The sequence below is a fragment of the Anoplopoma fimbria genome, chromosome 5 (genome assembly GCF_027596085.1).
Source record: "Anoplopoma fimbria isolate UVic2021 breed Golden Eagle Sablefish chromosome 5, Afim_UVic_2022, whole genome shotgun sequence".
Classification (NCBI taxonomy): domain Eukaryota; kingdom Metazoa; phylum Chordata; class Actinopteri; order Perciformes; family Anoplopomatidae; genus Anoplopoma; species Anoplopoma fimbria.
Genome location: NC_072453.1, coordinates 8,487,839 through 8,507,511, shown reverse-complemented (window position 1 = coordinate 8,507,511; position 19,673 = coordinate 8,487,839). Strand labels below are relative to the sequence as shown.

Sequence of the window (19,673 nt, the reverse complement as noted above, 5' to 3'; positions counted from 1 at the left end):
CGGTTTTTATCGCACAGAAGAAGCGGCGGCGTTAATTAAAATGTCTTCCTGCCAGTTTGTTATTCGCAGGATAACAAACTGTCTACAAACGTCACTGACCGTCTCTCCCTCTCACTCCGTCCCTCCGTCTGTCTCCAGGGTTTCTTCCGTAGGACCATTCAAAAGAACCTCCACCCGAGCTACTCCTGTAAGTACGATGGCTGCTGCATCATCGACAAGATCACCCGCAACCAGTGTCAGCTGTGCCGCTTCAAGAAGTGCATTGCAGTGGGCATGGCCATGGACTGTGAGTGTTCTGTTGGTGGATTTAAAAAAAAGACATATTGTATTTTGTATGTTGTGACGTAGTAGTTAAATGATGTGGTTGCTGATGTGACTGGATACAGGAGGGCTGTAAATAAACTTTGTACAGAAGCTGCATCTCTAGACGATATATGCAGACTTCAGGCAACACACAAACTAATTATATATCTCCTTTTTGCTTTCTTGTCCTTGGCACACTCTCTCCCTCCCTGGGGGATTTCCTTTCCTCGCCCTCCTCCGCCTCCCACCATCTCCTCCCAGTGGTGCTGGATGACTCGAAGCGGGTGGCTAAGCGGCGTCTGATTGAAGAGAACAGAGAGCGGCGCAAGAAGGAGGAAATGGTGAAAACCCTCCAGAACCGTCCAGAGCCCACCGACAGCGAGTGGGAGGTGATCCACCTGGTGACGGAGGCCCACCGGCACACCAACGCTCAGGGCGCACAGTGGAAACAGAAGCGCAAATTCCTGGTAAGGAAGTAACGCACCGTTTAGAATCTCCCAAAGAGATTAGAGGCAAGGAAACATTAACTCATTATGACTGTATGCACCTTTTTTATAGATTTAAACAACGTTATCAATCGACAAAATGAAAAACCCAATGATAGCATAGTTCTTTTTATAGTTATTATTATCATTTTACAAGAGTCTGCAATGTTGTTATCTACTCATTTCTGCAAGGGAGTGTATGTGTGACACCCTTTCTGGCTTAAACAAAAATGCTGAATGTCCGTTTTTGGACTCAATCAGCCTCTAAATTAGTTTCTCTTCTTGCTGTTTTGTTTTTTTCTCTGTGACTGAACAACCTTAATGAATTTCTCAAAAGTTGCATAATTAGTAGATTATTTCAACCATCAATCTATTAGCCAAACAAACTTTATCCATTATTAATTAACAACAAGTCAACTAATTGGTGGTTTTGTTCTTAGTCTACTTAGATTTCTGTAGTTAAGTTAGTCCTTTTATCATGCTATTTGACTTGTGTCCAAGAACTTTATAAGAACATCTCTGGGAAACACACGATTTAAAGTGGTGCTTTTATGTGATTCTTTGCGGAGAAGCTCAAAATCATGTGATTTAGATGTTAGTTGACTATGAATTTCTTTGGTGGAGGACAGCTCTCCCCTTTAAGTACAAAAAAACTCCATCAGCTGCCACCGGGGTAATCTCACCCCGAGTCGTGCTGCTTTATGTGCTGCACATTTCCTGCGTTTAACCCCATCAGAACCGAACAACGGGACACCGGGGATTATATCCTCTCACAAACACGCATGCAAACTCATAAATGATAGGGTTTCATTTCATAATGTCGAGCTGAAGCTCTTTTTTTTCACATCACTAAGTGTCAGTCGCTCTTTATGACTTCATCACTGTTTTTCCCTGCTGTCTGTTTCTGTCACTCTTCCTGTGCCTTTATTCCTCATTTCTCTCCAGCGTTTGGGGGGTTTATTCATCGTAATCCTTCCGGACTCTTAACCAGACCTAATTCCTTTCATAGTTCTCAGTCACCTCTCTCTCTTTTTTTTCCCTCTTTAATCTGTTCGCCTGTCTTCATTTCTTTGTTTCCTCTCTCACTGTCCCTCTGTGTCTACTCTCACTTTCCCTTCTATTTCTGCCCGTCTGTTTTCTACGAGCTCCCTTCTTATCGCAGCCGAAGCAAATCCTCAGTCATGAGTGCTCATCTGCAAGCTGGCGGGGATGTTGGCAGTCAGAGTTTCTCTCTCTCTCTCTCTCTCTCTCTCTCTCTCTCTCTCTCTCTCTCTCTCTCAAACTGACTTCCTGCTGCGCTGGTGTTCAGATTTATCCTGCACCACCCTGCCTGGTATCAGTCTTGCCCCGTCGCACACACACTGAGTGACCTCATGTTTTGGCCCTGGATTTTCTGAAGTGCTTACAACATTTTTAACACTCGTTAACAATTTTTACATCTGCACTGGACCAGAGTTCACGGCAAAATCAAGGTGTTTTATTAGAAAGAAAAATTTGTTCACCGTAGTGATGGGAGAAAATGAGGGGGATTCATCTGGAGAGGGGTTGATAGCACTTAGTGTAGCAAGTATTGTGGACGGAGTTGCTAGGCAACAAGAGGGACGTGGCTGGATGTTGGGATGATGGGGATAGCGAAGGTGAGGAGGTATGAAGCTTCAAGCAGAGAAGGAGAAGAAGTGTTGGAGAAAAATTTCAAAACACGGCTTGTTTTGTTGTGTTTTAATGTGAAGTGAAGATGCTTTTGTTGAGTCCTCACTTCTTTATAAATCAAGACTTACATTTAAGCTACAGTGAATAGGTTTTCCTAAAAGAAATGTGTATTGATTCGTACAAAAATAAGCCCTCTCAATCACCTCTTATGACTCCCTAGAACTGTGTTTCGATCTGCAGAGACCTTGCCCAACTTTCAATGTTCTGTTCACAAACCTTCTTATTGTGTGTTTCAGTTTAGCATGAGAGTTTAGATCAAGAAAACATATTTTTATTAACCCTATAAAGTTGTTAATAACTTTATTATTCTTTACAGCAGGGCTTGCAAAAAAAAAACAGGATTTAAAAGACAGATTAGATCTGCAATCAATGCTACTGTGACATCCTGTATACATCTAAGCCCTGAGCCTGGTTCATCCAAACGGATAAACAGTTCTATTTAACGCAGCCTTCACCGACTAACTGGTCTCTGGAGGGGGAAGCTACCGAAGCGTTCAAGGATCAGCCGTGTCAGTCCTGTTGGGACGGCAGCTTTAAAACGGCAGCAGCAACACAGCTCCTCAATCTCTGAACTTTTAGCTCCGAATGACTCTACGCTTTAGTTATAGTACGCTCTGCATCGGGTTGAGCAAAAGACTGCAGAAAGAAGAGAAAGAGGAGGAAAATTCCATTCAATACGTTGAACAAACACAGACTTTGTGATAGAATAAAGAAAACCTGGAGCACATGATCACCCAGAAAATGTACAAGCATCTGTATAGAGTCCTTAAATATGGAAAATGAAAATGTTTGCATGACGCAAACATTCTCACCTGCTCTTTGATCTTAATGCGTCTATGATATCATCAATTGAATTTATACGATGTACCAGATGTTCTTGTTTTTTACGAGTGGAATCAACAAGACGCTGCAAATTATGAACGGATGCAAAGATAGATTTCTGCGTGCAAACTATTAAACATCACATGGTTGGATTGATATTGATATTCGACTCCCATCACTGTCACATTCCTAGAAATACGTTTATTTTCTTCTCGTGATGTGTCAAATTGAATCTTCTAACTGGTAGTGAATGAATGCCCCTCATCAGCAACGATTTCACGCATCATTTTGGCAGCTAAACGATGTTTTATCGACACTCTTGATTTTTTTTCACAGAGTTACAGTTATACAATGTTCTCTCTCTCTCTCTCTCACTTTGTGGTCCAGCGTCTGGAAACAGAACACAAGATTCAGTTTAGAAGTAGTCATTGTTATTTCAAAGCCATTTGTATTAGACAATACATTTAAAATGCTGTGAAAGGGTTTGTGTTCGTGAATCCAGGCAAGACGTGTTGAGTGTCAAGATCAACAAACGCCATCTCATAAAAACAAATGCCTTCAAACTGACAAAAGATGCAAAAAGAGAACATTTATTTCATGTGCACGTGGAATAAATTGGCCCTGTTTTCATGCATTCCTTCTTTGAGACGTAACTACAATACACATGATGCAAATTATGAAGTTTGAATGCAACTTTGGTAATTCACTCCTATTAATTCCATACTTATATGCAAGCAACTGTCCTGAAAGCAAAGGTCATCCTGCACTTTAAGCTCCAGGTTTTCTATTTAGTTTTCCAGGCCAAGTCTCCTGGCAGCCTTTCAAATCACACAAATCTCTTATTTTCAATGATGGTCTGATCGGCATTAGATAAATAACGCGGCTCAACCGGCTGACGTAAAATGTTCTGCCTCAGCTATTCAACGACTAAATTGAAAAATCAGATATCGACTGGTGTGATTCACTGCGTGGAGGACATGTGGTTTTGGTTGAACGCAGACATTGAGAATTAAGACGTTCAGAAAAACATCAGCGTTTTTCCAAATGCGCACTCGCAGTTCTGCAGTCACAGGGTGATCTTATCATCTCGTCACGCAGTTCATATTCTGTGCAGTGAATCTGAGCGTATTATTACCAGATTATTTATATCAATAATTCTCAGAAGAAGATGACCAGAGGTTCAGATGTTTATATTTCATTGGAGTTGGAGTTAAAGTGAGTGGGGAGATTTTGGACTCAATGATAGTCTACTCTTTCTGTAATGTAAAACAAAACGCTTCATAGTATTATCTTTATTAATCACAGTCAGCACAGTTCAGAGCACAGTGGTAAAAACATCCTCGACAGATGAAATCCTAATTTCTCTTCTGCAGCAACACTGGAACAAACTTTCCAGCACTAATCCATCTGATGAAAGGTCAACAGTTGAAGCTCACCACATAACTGATGAGGCTGCAGTGAGAAAAGTTTCTCCTCCCTATAAATTGCCAATTCCCAGCGTGAACTGTTGGTTCATGTAAGTCCAAATAACTTGTGCCTCTTCTGGGACTCTTTGAAAACTGTTTTCTATACGTAACAGAAAAGCGTTTCTGTAGGAATGCTAAGCCACATTGAGTTTTACGATATTCTCCCACAATGTTTAGGCTCCCCGACCAACCAAGCCTGTACAGAAGCAAAGACGTAATCCCCTCGCCGTGCCAAGTGTTTTCCCTGGATGCCGCCCATATGGCCACGCGGTTAATAAACATACATCAAAAGCAGCAGGAAAATCGCATTAGTCCAAAAGAAAGATGTGGAGAACATCCACAAAGACAAATGCATTTACTTATTTTTGCAATTGCTTGAGTAGTGAGATTAAATGTATTACTGTTATTCAAAGTAGTAAAGTTAGTTGTAGCTCACTTAGCTAAACTTTCAAGGGCAGTTTGTCATCTTCAATTTTAAATGAAACCAAATTACATAAACTGTTTTTATTTGGCTAGGTTTTGAAGTAACTGAAGTAAGATTTCTGAAGCCACACAAACGCAATCGAGGTGAATGGAATATTGTTTGTATTAAAAAAAGGACATTTAAAACAGTGACCTCATTAACCTGGGTAAACCTCATTGTGTCTTTGAGACTATATTCTACTGAAGAAACGGTCTCCATGAAAACGTGAGTTGACGATGAGGTCTGTGGATTATCGGAAGTTTCTGGAAAAGATGGATTTTCAGTTCCGTCAGCACTTCCATTGTATTGGGGTTGATTACGGAATCTCCAATATTTCAAAACCTGGGCAAATAAAATCAAAACTATCTTAAAGCTACAGAAGGGAAGTGAGAAAATGGGTTTCTCAAAAATAGTTTAAAGCAAACCTAAAAGGGACAATTCACCCAATAGATGCAGGCTTAATTCAGTACGTTGATAAAGTTGGAGGGTGTAGTTCGGTGGAAAGAAAATAGTTCCTACATGAAGCTGCTCACAACAAGGTCTGTGTATTATCACGAGTAACTGGATCATGATTTCTGGGAAAAAGAATGTCCCTGTTGAGTTTTTTTAATTCATTTTTTGGCGCTTTGAGCACCACAAGCTCTATTATTTTACAGCCAATATTGAAAAACACTCTGCAAATCACACCAAAACAATAAAGATTTGAGTTCAATACTGTCATCGGTGTCAGATGAGTCACGTGACGCGAGAGTGTGTCGGCGTGCGTTCAGCTGCTCTCTCTGATCATTTCTCAACACTGAAATGAAAAATGACGCTGACGCCCAGTTTCAGTCCATCAAAGTTATGACTACGCTTATTTTCATTATCCATAATTGTTTAGCAGGTTATTGGCTTCATTTGTACTGAGTCTCTCCCCCTCCTGATTATGATTGATGCTTCTTCGTGTGAAGTGATCATTCTCATACGTTTATATCGACCCGACATGAATAAATGACTTTCGACGCTGACACGCTTTATTCAGCCGGGCGTGAAACAATATTTTTCATAGTCGGAGCCTCGACCCGCACTACTCTGTAAACGCATGTATTACTGATCTGCAGTTCCCCTCTCCTCTAAGTAAGCGCTGTCTGTCGGGTGACATGTCCCATTCCTCTCTCAGAGCGCAATCTGCCGTCTTTATCTGGTAAATTGATTTTAATTTGTCTCCCAAGGCAAGTGAGCAGTTTGTAGGAGGGCTATAAAAACGTTTAAAACTCTGTTGTTGCCTCTGCTGTATTTCCCTCTAAACCCCACACCGCTCTTATTGATTTTTCTATAATCTTATTTTATTCTTCTGGGCTCTTTTATTTAAAAGACACACCCATATTCTCCACTGTAGCTTGCTCTAATGTACTTTATTGTTGTATTGTAGTATTCTCTTCCTCTTGCCTTATGCACTTTGTTCTTTTGTTTATTCTACCGGCTTAAATATGCTCTCCTCGCCCTCTCTATCGTGGCATCAACTCTTAAAAAGATGGTAATAGTCTGTATATTCTGTATTGTGAAGGACTCTAAAACATTTACTCAAAAAGGAGGAAACAGTGCATTTGTTGGGGGACTATTTTCAGTGGCAGATTAATCCACATTAGGTGCTCTAGTGAGTATTTTTTTGGCAGCAGGACATTGTATTTGGGATTGAGTCACAATAAACTACAGTGTGTGTGTGTGTGTGTGTGTGTGTGTGTGTGTGTGTGTGTGTGTGTGTGTGTGTGTGTGTGTGTGTGTGTGTGTGTGTGTGTGTGTGTGTGTTCATTGTGATGAAGGAACAAAAGTAAAGCTCATTCATGTGTTCTTAATGGAGCTCAGAGGAAGAAGTGATATCAGGCTTTAATACACACACACAATCTTTATTAATAGGATCAGTTTAGTCTTTTCTCTGGATTTGTTTACAAGTATAAAATCAAGTCCAGCCTCATTGCTGACGTCTAATGCATTTTTTTCTAATCAGCCACGTTTTTATTTCCCCCATGTAGCCAGAAAAAATCGGCCAGTCCCCGGTCGCCCCGACATCAGACGGAGACAAGGTGGACCTGGAGGCCTTCAGCGAGTTCACCAAGATCATCACTCCTGCCATCACCCGCGTCGTCGACTTTGCCAAAAAACTGCCCATGTTCTCTGAGGTAAGTGTTGGTTAACGGTCTCCAGGAGCAGAGGGCGGGGGGGGGAGTCGCCACACGTACGGAGAAACATAACACACAGCGGACAACCACAGAGCTTCTCTCATCCTGTGGGTGTGTGTGAGGGGAGGAAATGTGTGATTTAGGAGGCCGATGTGTCTCGCAGAACCAGCAGCTCCTCTGTTTGAGGAGGAACACGACGACCTTCGCTACAAGAGTTACGACTGATATTTACAGCTCGACTGGGCACCGTGGAACAAAGACAAACGTATTGTGGATTTCTAAATCTCTGCATATTAATATAAAAATACACAGCACAGGTAAATGTGCAGATCATGAACGTTGCTATAGCACTCACACTGTTATGTCAGGCTCGTAAAACATCAACCCAGAATGCAGCCTTTGTTGCTGTTGACAATCAGCTCCGCCTTGATTAGCAACATGTAATCATGTTTTTTTGTCTCTGCTCGTGTAATGAGACCTTAGATTGGATAATTATCAGGCTGACTTATTGTCTAGCTGTGTGTGTGTGTGTGTGTGTGTGTGTGTGTGTGTGTGTGTGTGTGTGTGTGTGTGTCTGTGTCTGTGTTAGAAAGAAAGAGTCTGAGAGGAAAAGTTTTATTTCTGAGAACATAAATCACAGAAGTAGAGGTTGTCACTTATTTTAAATCAGAATATTTTTTTAAAAGTTGAATTTATTCAGATTGTTCTATTATTTTATAAATGTTACCATTATGATGGATGCTACTATTTAAATGAGAGCGTAAACTAGAATAAATTCCTCACACCGCTGCTGGACGTTTTATTAATTTTCAGAGATGAAGAAACTAAACAGCAGCAGATAAGGACGAAGAGTTTTAGTATTCCAGACACAGAAGCAGATAATCAGTCATGTTTAATATGTTATCTTTCATTCACAATATAATAAATTATATTAGATATAAGGAGCCTTTTTAATCTGATGTAAGAGCTGGGAGAGAGAGAACCTGTTCTGTTCTCTGCAGTGAGTTACAGATAAGAACGCACAGAAACAAAGCCGGCTTTTAGTGAGACACTAAAAATTAAGCATGCCCTCCGGGTGCAATTTTACAAGACAAATCAAGCCAATTAATGCCAATTAATCTGTTCAGCAGTCAAGAGCAGTGGAATATGAAACAAGCTTACAAGAAGGTGAGATTTTAATTCAGCACACAGGAGTCTGTAGATTTAATTAAATGGGTTTCAAGCCAGAGATTCTAATATCCATGTAAATCAGGGCGTATTAGTCCTAATCTGTGTTTATCAGTGGAAAAACATTTCTGGCAGTCTGTTCAACACATCCTGGTGTTTCTCCTTCTCCCGACCTCTTCTCTCTCTTACCACATGGGTTCCTTCATTCGTTTTCTTCCCAACTCATCTTCTGATTCCTCACTCTATCTAAGGCATTTTCTGCAACATACATGCTAAAGCTGGACACCCATCTCAAGAAAAGTGTGCAAAGTGTTAAAATGGTGTTCAACTTATGAATGGATGAGAAATCAAGAAATCCATTTTTTGTATTTTGTTTTCTCCTCTGGGGGGTTGTGTTAGTGGTGTAGTGTGTTTTTGTTTCGTTGTAATGGAGGGAAGATCCTATTTTAGCTTTTTTTTTTATTAATTATGTTTTTTTGGGAGGGGACTTAATGTAATAAACAATTATCTCAACTCTAAACATCTACTAAAAACCAAAATATATCTCCTTATTTTTTACAAATGACTTTGAAAAGGAAACCAAAGTCCATTAAAAACTAAATTGTTGTTTTGCTTTTGACACACTTTGGTGTGTATTTTTCCCAAATGTTGTTAAATATGTCTTTTGAACAGTTTTATTTTAAATATCTTTAAAACAAAAACTGATTTCTGCCTTTGATGGTTTGATTGTTGATTGTATTTTAAACACAGGTTTTGAAAAGTGCTGCACAGCTATAGGTGAAGTTGCTACTATTAATTATATGACAAAAATCAGTTGCAGGATGCATTAAGAAACAGAATCGATCACAGAATTACAATCAAAAATGTTCATTTACGAAGAAATATCCAGCCCCTCTTTTGTTACTGTTCTTCCATAACTTGTTTGTTCAACAACTGTAAAACTAACTCTAAAATAAAAGACAAAAACAAGTAACTACATTATCTGTGACTGCAGGAAAAAAAAATCATTTTGGGCAAGTTATCCACAATAATTGAAATGTGCTAAAAATGAACACGCTAAATCATTTTCCAGCATTAAACATTAAAAACCTTCTTTCTCCACCAGTTACCTTGTGAAGACCAGATCATCCTGTTGAAGGGCTGCTGCATGGAGATCATGTCGCTGCGAGCCGCCATGCGCTACGACCCGGAGAGCGAGACGCTGACGCTGAGCGGCGAGATGGCCGTGAAGCGCGAGCAGCTGAAGAACGGCGGGCTGGGCGTGGTGTCGGACGCCATCTTCGACCTGGGCAAGAGCCTGGCACAGTTCAACCTGGACGACACGGAGGTGGCGCTGCTGCAGGCCGTGCTGCTCATGAGCTCAGGTTGGTGTCGACTTCACAACTTCTGACTTCCTTTTTCTAAAACTTCGGCTGCTGAGAACGTTGGTAGTCGAGGAGTTTGAGCTCCATATAATGTAAATGTAAATTTTTTTTAGCCTTCTGTTTCCCTTGGAGACACAATTCCATGACAGTCCATATTCATTACCAGCTGCTTTACACTGTATATATTGTAGCCTATTGTGAGTCGGAATGTAATTATGGCTTGAAGATTAGTCCACATACATATTCAGTGTTGAATGGAGGGAGAATTTCATCCTAAAAGTGATTAAAAAACCTTCACTCTTGGTTTGTTTCGTTGTAGAAACTCTTAGCATGAGACTTTTCTGGGGGGTTTTAGGACGCTTGTCACATAATGTGCTCAGGATTGTGAAATAATAGGATGCAAATAAAGAGAGGATGCGTATAATTGTGGGTTTACCAACCGGTATACTACTGGGGATAGTTTCTGCAAAGAAAAGGGATAGCGTTGGGGGGTAAAAAGCGCTCTCCTCTTCCTGTTTTGTTTGCACAATGGTTTACAGACTTTCCTTTGTGCCGTAAATTAAGTCTTAATTTTTCCTGGTGGCTGACACATAAAAAATGTAAATCTCCAACGGATTTGTAATTTTATTACGTCCATAAAGTCAACTTGCATTGGCACAGAGAAATAAAATATCTTCCTATAATCAGAACGTTGTTATAATATATGAGCGCAAGAGTTGAAATCATTAACCTACCAACCCTCCTCAAATTTTGTTCATCACTAATAAACTTTCTGTGAAGAAGGCAACGAGTACCAGCCAATCAGAGGCAGAGTAGGGCGGGTCTTTACTTAATGCAGGTGGAGGGAGAAAAAAAATCAATAAACTACCGTAAATAACCACAAACTGCCGACGGTTGTAAAAGGATGAGAGGACACTCCAACGTTTCAGAAACACAATCAAACATATTGATCCCCAATGGAGCCTCAGGTCGCCTACACACTGTTCTATATCCTTTACACTGTGAAATCAATATTTACTTATAATGATAAGTTAAATATAAACACTTGTTTATTGCCACTTTAAAAGTACAAAAAATATGAATGAAACAAAGATTTTGAAAAGTGCTGGACAAATATAGTTATTGATGGAGTTGCTATTATAAATCATAAAACAAGACTCAGTCGCAGGATGCATTAAGTAACAGAATCTGTGACAGAATTACAATCCAAACTTCCATTACTGTTCTTCCAAAACTTGTTTGACAACGACTGTGACCCTTACTGTAAAATTAAAGACAAAAACAGTAACTTCATTATCTGAAAAATAAAAAATGCTGCCAAACCCACACAGTTTATTTAAATTGCATGACATTGTTATATTTTTATTCACACTTTTTCATCCCTCCTCTCTTCTCCCCCCCCGTCACCAGATCGCTCCGGCCTGACCTGCATGGACAAGATCGAGAAGTGCCAGGAGACCTACCTGCTGGCGTTTGAGCACTACATCAACTACCGCAAGCACAACATTCCTCACTTCTGGCCGAAGCTCCTGATGAAGGTGACCGACCTGCGGATGATCGGGGCGTGCCACGCCAGCCGCTTCCTTCACATGAAGGTGGAGTGTCCCAACGAACTCTTCCCCCCGCTCTTCCTGGAGGTCTTCGAGGACCAGGAGGTGTGAAATACAGTTGCCGCCGCGTGAAAGGGGGAAAGAGGAAGCCCGGGGCAAAACTTGGGAGATGGGAAGGGCCATCTTTTTGTTATCGGGGGGGAAAGGAAGGAGGGAGAGTCCTCTCTGCATTTCTCTCGACATCGCATTTACAGTATGTGGTTTGAAAATAAACAAACTGGAACCAACAATAGCAGAAACAACACACCAGCAACAGGAGAGTCGAGCAAACAGAGGATTTTGTTCTACGAACGCCCTCTCCTCCACCTCTTTCTCCTCCTTTTACTGACCCCTGTTTTAAGAATCCGTGTGGGGGCCCTTCTGTCTGAGCATGATGTCTTATCTAGTAAGAGTTGTAGCCATTTGCCAAGACACGTACACCGACACACACAACAAACACACACACACACACTCTCGCAGCCTGTTCCACCTCAGTTCTTCAGAGCAGCGTTATTTGCAGGGGTCCGTTCCCCCTCTCTGGTTTTTTTTTTAGGCGGTCACAGATTTACACACCTTTTTGAAGCCCATGTTTCCAGCGTCCATGCTGGCCAGCACCTCTCAGTATTATTTCTGAATAAGTGTTAAGGCAGAACTTCAGAAAATATGGATACGAGTGACATATTGTCGCACACAGTCATGCATACACACGCAATCAGCAAACACTGCACATAGAAATTGACTCAGATGCTCTAAGCATTGCTTTGGTGTATAATGTCTGCAGTGTAGCAGAGCTACCAGACTTAGTCTTTTATCAATTCCTCAACTCAATCTGAGCCGTTTAACAGCTGTTTTATGAGCTTCATACTAAGATTCCAGTGAAAACCGGTGCTATATTTATACAAGGCTACTCCAGTTTTATGAAATTGTGTTGTCTACCTTATGAAAAACAAATGTGCAGAACATGGCTCCATATCTACCTTCATTTATGTCATTGGACCGGCTCCTGTGACACACACATACACACACACACACACACACACACACACACACACACACACACAGACACACACATGAGCTGACTTGCCTTGTCATTGCCCGTGCGGTTTGTGCCAGCAGCCTACCGTCTTACTAATGACAATTAAGCTCTTCTCTCTCCAAGGAGTCAGTGCACTGAAAGGAAGAAAGACAGAAGGGAGGGAGGAAGGGGGAGACACTTGGAAGGGGAGAGAGGAGGGAGGAGCAGGGATAGAGAGAAGTAACAAGATTTAATAGCTGAACTGTAAAGTCGAAGCCAGAGTCAGAATAAATCTCCCGCACGCAGCCTCCAAGGAGGTTTTCAACAGCGGCAACCACCAGCCAGACGGCAAAGCTCATCACACACACACTTTCTCTCTCTCTGTCTTTCTCTCAAACACACACACACACACACACATAAAACACAAACATAAAAACACACAACATCACCTCAGAGTAACGCGAATGCCTCATTTTACTGTATGCACTGCGCGTCAGTGTCGATATACAGCCCTAACCTGCAGGGTTTGTACAGAGTCCTCTCCTCATGGACTCTGCTCAGTGTGGCCCTCCCAGGCTTCCATATACGCATTTGCCTTTTTTTTTTTTTTTTTAAAACCATGGGCGTCACTGAGAGCAGGCAAAATGCCAAGAAGGCTACCATTTACCTCAAAAGTGGATTACACCCCCAGGCTGGGGCAGCGGCACTGCCCCCGTGGTGTCAGGCACTACCTCACCTCTGTGGACACGGGGCGGCTGCCCAAAGCCTACACACAGACATACACCATTCAAGTGGGCGCATGTGTGGGTTCAACACGCAAATGTGCATAATATTTACGTCGGTGCACACTTTGTAGTCACGGAAAGACAAAAACACTCACGTCATAAAACACACACACACACACGCACACACACCCTCAGTGCTATCACTTGGTTGAAATGAAATACCATTGAAGACAGGAGGGCCAGCCATCTCCCCCCATGGAAAGGTTGTTTTTTTTACCGACTCCAGGGAATGGTACCCATCGCATTCGGGTTATCTCTTTTTTGTTATACGGGACCAAGTGTCGTCTTTTTGAAAAATTGGATTTAACCTGTTTCTATCAAAATGGAAACCGACTCACAGAAGCGACGGAGGACGGTGCAGATGTGCAGCCCGTTTACGCGAGTAGCAAGAGGATATATGACGGAGAGAGAGTATCTGAGATAAACCCCCCGGTGGCCACGCCCGTTGAATTAGCATGCAGAGAAAAGGGCTGTTTCCTTCTGCATCATGGCGATCTTCCACAGTACACTCATGATGGCTGCCGTTGGATCTTGACGGATATTTTCATGGAAATAAGCTTTCATTCATGCATGGACTGTGCATTAGACGTAACAAAAAAAGTAGAATGTTCTCCACCGAAATTAAGCTTCTTAGGAGGCACCTCAAAGGCTCTTTTAGTCCCGTGCACTTTACCAACGCTCACCACTATAACGGTAAACTCTCACGGCAAACATCCAACGCAGATATGGTGTACTAGCCAAACGACCATTCAAGAATGTTGCTTTGATCACAAAAGCCCAGTCTGTTCATTCCAATTCTGGGGCCAAGCCAAAATCTAACTGGGTTTACCACTCTTACAAGAGGAGAACGAGAACGAAAGAGAGACTAAGAAAAATCTATTTTATATTCAGAGCCAAGCAGTAGTTCACGCTCGGCGCTTGTACAGGACGGGTGATCTGCACCCCTGAGAAGTACCCAAGCAGAGCAACACATGGCAGGGATTGTGGGTAATCGACGCGGAATTGGCCGAGCCTCACCGCTCCGACGTCTGGAGCAAATGCTGGGAGGAGAGAGGAACTGGAACGCCTGGTCGGACTCCCAGAAGATAACCCCCCCCTTCACAAGCAGCGTCACCACTTTCAGAGATACACCACCTGTCCTGCCTTACCTTAATTCTAGCCCACGACAATGCCCTTTCTGGAGCCTAGCTCTAGACTAAATTGCACCCCCATCACCGTTATAACAGCCCCCACCCAGCCAGGCTGGTGGGAGTTTTTTGCACTACTGCAGCGGTCCTCCCTTTGGCCCCATACTCATCAAAGTTAAACCAACAATTGGTGGATTACCCAATAGTTTCCGCCCCCAACAAAACAGTTTTGTTTTTTGGTGGCGGGTACTACTTTGGGGTGAGTTTTGGCGGCTCTGTGTAACAGAGACTGGCAGTCGCAGTGGGCTCAGTCCCAAACCTGACCCGTTAGTCAGTATTAAACCAACAGCACACTACCCTCGCCACTTAACCAACCCAACCAGGGGCGCAGAAAGACCCCTGCGTTGGAGGGCTGTGTAGCATTAATAATTCTCCCATCATCCCTCCTGTAGCGTCAGCCCAGTGACATTTCAAATTCAGAGCCCTCCCTTCCATAATCATCCTCGCCCCAAAAAATCATTGACACCAAACGGGATCCGGGCCTCTCCCTGTGAGACAAGGCTGGCCATATCCGCCCTTTAGAGTGGCGCCACCGAATGAATGTGATCGGCGAAAGCAGCAGCGACAGGAACGAGAGACTTGAGCGCGAGATTGTGAGGATGTACGAGAAGAAGAAAAATAAAGAGTGGGACAGGAAATGGAATAATAAAAGCTGAGGGCGTTCGACCCTCACTGCCATCATGGACATGGGAGAGAGAGAGGGTGATGTGGCCGGTTGTAGAGACGATGCTAACGAACACTCGGAGGAAGGTGGAGGCGGCGGCGTAGGGATGCGCTCCGTCTCCTCCTTCAGTTCCAACAACAACAACCGCATATGAGCCCCGACTCCCATGTCAGCTGACAACCCCCAAAATGTCGTCGTCGTCGTCCCCCCAGCTCCCTCAGCTCCCTCCAAAAGGATAACCTCCAACCTTCACATGGTGAGGATCAGAAAAAAGAGATCCCTCATTCCAGAGATGCAGGTTTGAAATTCCAACACATCTACGTAAAAAGAACTGAAAAAGAGAGAAAAGAGGAAAAAAACCTATTGATGTCCTTTGTTCTCGTGAGCTGACTGGGTATGTGTGTGTGACAGTCGGGGTTATAATGCTGCTTTACCTTCTGAGTCTGATTTAGATTATGGAGAAAAAAATGATATATGAAATGATTATAAATCCACGAAACAAGATGAAAAGAGATGACTTTTAAAAAAAGAAAAAGGACTCCTGAACAAAATTATTGGAGAATTTTCTTTTTTTCATTTTATCATTGTTTTTATTATTTTTCTGTTTGTTTTTTGACGCTTAAACTGCTTCTGTGTAAAAAAGGAAAAAAACAGCTGTAGTCACTTTTTGACCATGCGTGCAGTGTAACATAGAAAATATTTCACTTCTTTTTCACATCTATACTTTTGTGTTGATAAGCCAACTGATCTGTCTGTCTGTGTGTCTGTCCAGTTGTCCGTCCCCTTTTATCAGGAGGAATTTACATCCAACAAAACAGGAATTTCTTTTTTTTATATTTTGTTTTTTTTTAATGAAATACAACTTTGGAGAAGAAAAAAAACACAAACAGGAAAAAATAATGCAACAGAAACTGAAAATACGAAGAAAAAAAAAACTGAAACAATCTTGTCATACCTCACACAACACAAAACTCAAAGGAACTTGGGAGGAGTCATTTTGCAGGCACATGTGAAAGTTCAGAGATGCATATATAGATTAAAAAAATAAATACAAATGTTTATGTTAAGATAATATGTGCTTGTGTGTACGCATCAGTAGAAGTTACAAAAGGACTCTTCCCTCAAGCTTTTGTGCTCTATCTTATTTGGTTGTGAGACGTTAGAGATCATCTGCTAATGCGAGCGCTTCTCCAACTTGAAGGCACAGTCTTCAGACAGTAAACCTAAAATGTGAATGGCCCAGAGACTGAGGGACTATGACTTTTGTAATGGCTGAGAGTTTTATGGTATTGAATGTAGCTGACAGGAGGGGGGGCTGGACCTGAGCCCGGCACCCACAACCCAACTTCCACACACCAGCAGAAAAGATAGTGGTGTCACATAGACGTTACAAAACAAACTACAAAACTGAGAATATATATATATTGCCCGTCTGCAAGGTGCAATGTTGTGTATTTTTATATGTTCTTTTCTGTTTTTGATTTTCGTTTCATTTTATTTTGGCCATAACCAAGGATGTAAATACAAAAAGAAACATACAACACTCGAGATTTATTGCAACAAAAGTAAAAAGTTGAACCTCTCCATCCCGCTCCCGTGTAAGAGGGGGGAAACAAAAAAAACAAAAAAAAGCAAAGTAATGTGTAATGCTTCATACATTTGTATGTGTGCACTCTCTCACATGTGCATGTTGATCCATATTTCAGAAGTGCCCCGTGACATTAATCATGAACCCTGTGCCTCCTGTTGTTTGCAAAGAGATAGATTCGTACCCCTCGTGTTCTCACGACGACATCACACGCTACACATGAATGCCTACAGTCGTGTTTGTGTGTGTGTTCACCAATGGAATTAGATTAAATTCATCCAAACTACTGATGTGGGTGTCGTCCAGCAGCCACGGTGGCCCAGTAGGAGGGCAGTGAGGTGGGTTTTTGTTGAGTAAAGTGGGAGGTGGGTGAGGGAAATATGAGTAGAACATAAACTGGTTATAAATTAGAGTCGGCTAACGTGGCTGCAACACACTCACATCAATGTATGGAAACGGACAAAAATGGTTTTACCTGTTTGTCCGCCCGCCCATTTACCCCAAAGAAGCCAGCCTTAAAAATCCTGCATTTACACCCAAGCATCTTGTTTGCAGATCAATATTTAAGACACTAAGCCCCATATATGCGTCTCAGAGAGTGGTGGTAAACTGGAGCCTGAAACACCAGAAGCTCTAGCGGCTACTTCCACAAAATGCTAAACTTTGGAGGAGTAAAGAACATTTTCAACATCTCTCTAGAGTGCATCTGAAACCACCTCCCCATCAGATTTCATCTTAAATGTCTCTTAGGTTCCATTTCTACTTGACTTTTTCGAGATCAAATAGCGATCCAATCTGCCCAACACACATGAGTTGAAGTGTAAATGGAGTCTTCGATGACGACCACAACAAGTAAAGTGTTGGGGTTTTAGAGGCTGGCTTCTCGGGGGCCTCCGAGCCGATCCCCTCCGTAGATATTATGATCCTGGTTTATTCTCACATGTTGACACATTGGACAAGGGTGGAGATTGTCTGTGATGTTTTTTTTTGTTTTTGTTTTTTTCTTGTTTCATGGTTGTGTTTGGTCCCCCCCTTATGCCAAATGTAGAGTTTGTGAAGACATGGAACTAGCAAGATGTCTATGCAATTTTCCCTCCTGCTCCCTCCGAAAAAGACGAGCTCCACGTGACAACAACGAGCCCGTCTTGTTTATGAAATCAAACTTTGGCCTGGTTTGAGTTCCAGAGGTTCTTTACGTGACCCCGTGGAGAACAAGTAGGAGGGGTACTGGGGATGTTGTGGAGAATATGGATTCTACGAGATGTGCTGTTTGTTTGTAAACTGCTCAGAAAGTGTGTGTGTGTGTGTGTGTGTGCATGTATATGTGTGTGTGTCGTTTTGGCAGTGTGGGAACGTCTACTTGATGCGATGCTCTCATTGTTCGGTGGGTCGAACCTCAAGGCCACAAAATTAGGATTTAGAGAAGCCCCCTAAACTCAATCTTACTGCAATACGTGCGTGAAGCTTTAACTTTTCTATCATGCGACCAACTTAATGTAACATTAAAGAGTATTCTGGGTTGTTGATGTCCATCAGTGGGATGTTTGTAGCATTAGAAACCCGTCACCTCTGCTTTTAAGACGTGAGGAAAGGATTTGACTCGATTTGCAATGACAAATAAAAAAATAAATATATATATATATATATCTTCTTCATCCCCACTGAGATGAACATCTACAACCTGCTGACCCCCAGTTGAACTTGAGCACTTAACTAAAATGCACTTTGAATGCCCCGAACCAATCCGCGATAGGTGGAAGAATCTTTGGTTTCACAAAATGAAAAATGTAAATTGCACCCAAGCCAAATGCCTTTTGCACCATTTAATGTTTTATTTTATTTTTTATTTTTTTTAATTAGAGAATAAGAGTCGCAGCCTTTAGGCAAAGACAGTTGATGACAAATTATAAAGTTTACAATCATTTTTTTATTGTAGTGCAATAAGTGAGTGAGCGTATTTCTCGTCGCGACAGATCGTTTTAATACATTTGTGGGAAAATAATAATCTTGTGATTGCTTTTAAAATGCGCCCACCCATGAGAGCATCAGTGTAGACCCACTCCACACACACACATACACACACACATGCACACACACAAACACAAACTGGGTAAAGGAAGCTATTGAAGGATTCTCTCAGGTAAAAGAACATTTTCTAATAAATGATGATGAACCTTAGATGAAAAACATTGTTAGCTCATCTTTTTTTTCGTCTTCTCAATTCACAATCAGCAATGTACATTTTTTTGTTCTGTCCTGTGTTCGGTCCGGTAGACTTGAAGGATTTGGATCCTGAGTCTACCTCAAACACGACGAGTCAAACCCCTCATTGCTTTCTAAACCCTGAATGAAAACATATTTCGTCATGTGTGGAGGTGAGGGAGCGTTGTGTGTGTGTTTTTGTTTCCGTTTGTGTGGAACTCTATGGAAGCGCACTCCCGTCAGGAAAAGAAAAGTCAATTTTATTTAAATAGTCCAATATCACAATTTTGCACAGAGGGTCTATAGAATCCTTAGACCTTGATTTGTAGGGGAAAACTATAACAGGAAGAGCAACAGAAGAGGGATCCCTCTCCTAGGACGGACAGACATGCAATATAAGTGTGTATAGAATAGACCAACAAAGTAAAATGACATCATGGACAACCAGAGGGACAAAATTACAGATAGATTGTAAATTATATGGATCAGGGAGGACGTCATGCAACTTCCAGATGTCGCCACACAGATAAAACCTGAGCTGAAAAAAAGGTCAGACTACAAAAACCCCACATGAGGCAAAGCTTAAGCATTCACACAGAGAAGGAGAGGATGAAGGTCCAAATCCAAAACATCTGGATTGAGGCACTCAGGGGGGGGGGGATGTCCCAGGATGGATGATGGTCCAGCAGAGAGAAACTTGAGAG

The 19,673-nt window shown here is 41.9% G+C and overlaps 1 protein-coding gene across 1 annotated transcript in view; it reads left to right on the top strand.

Annotated features, from left to right (window-relative positions):
- Nucleotides 1–18,980, top strand: part of LOC129090968 (thyroid hormone receptor alpha-B) — a 38,192-nt gene extending 19,212 nt beyond the window's left edge. The window contains exons 5-9 of the mRNA XM_054598367.1: nucleotides 139–286; nucleotides 565–770; nucleotides 7,262–7,408; nucleotides 9,681–9,939; nucleotides 11,350–18,980. Coding sequence (XP_054454342.1) covers nucleotides 139–286; nucleotides 565–770; nucleotides 7,262–7,408; nucleotides 9,681–9,939; nucleotides 11,350–11,600 — 1,011 coding nt within the window. The 3' untranslated portion in view covers nucleotides 11,601–18,980. The remainder of the gene's footprint in view (nucleotides 1–138; nucleotides 287–564; nucleotides 771–7,261; nucleotides 7,409–9,680; nucleotides 9,940–11,349) is intronic.
- Nucleotides 18,981–19,673: the final 693 nt, after the last annotated feature.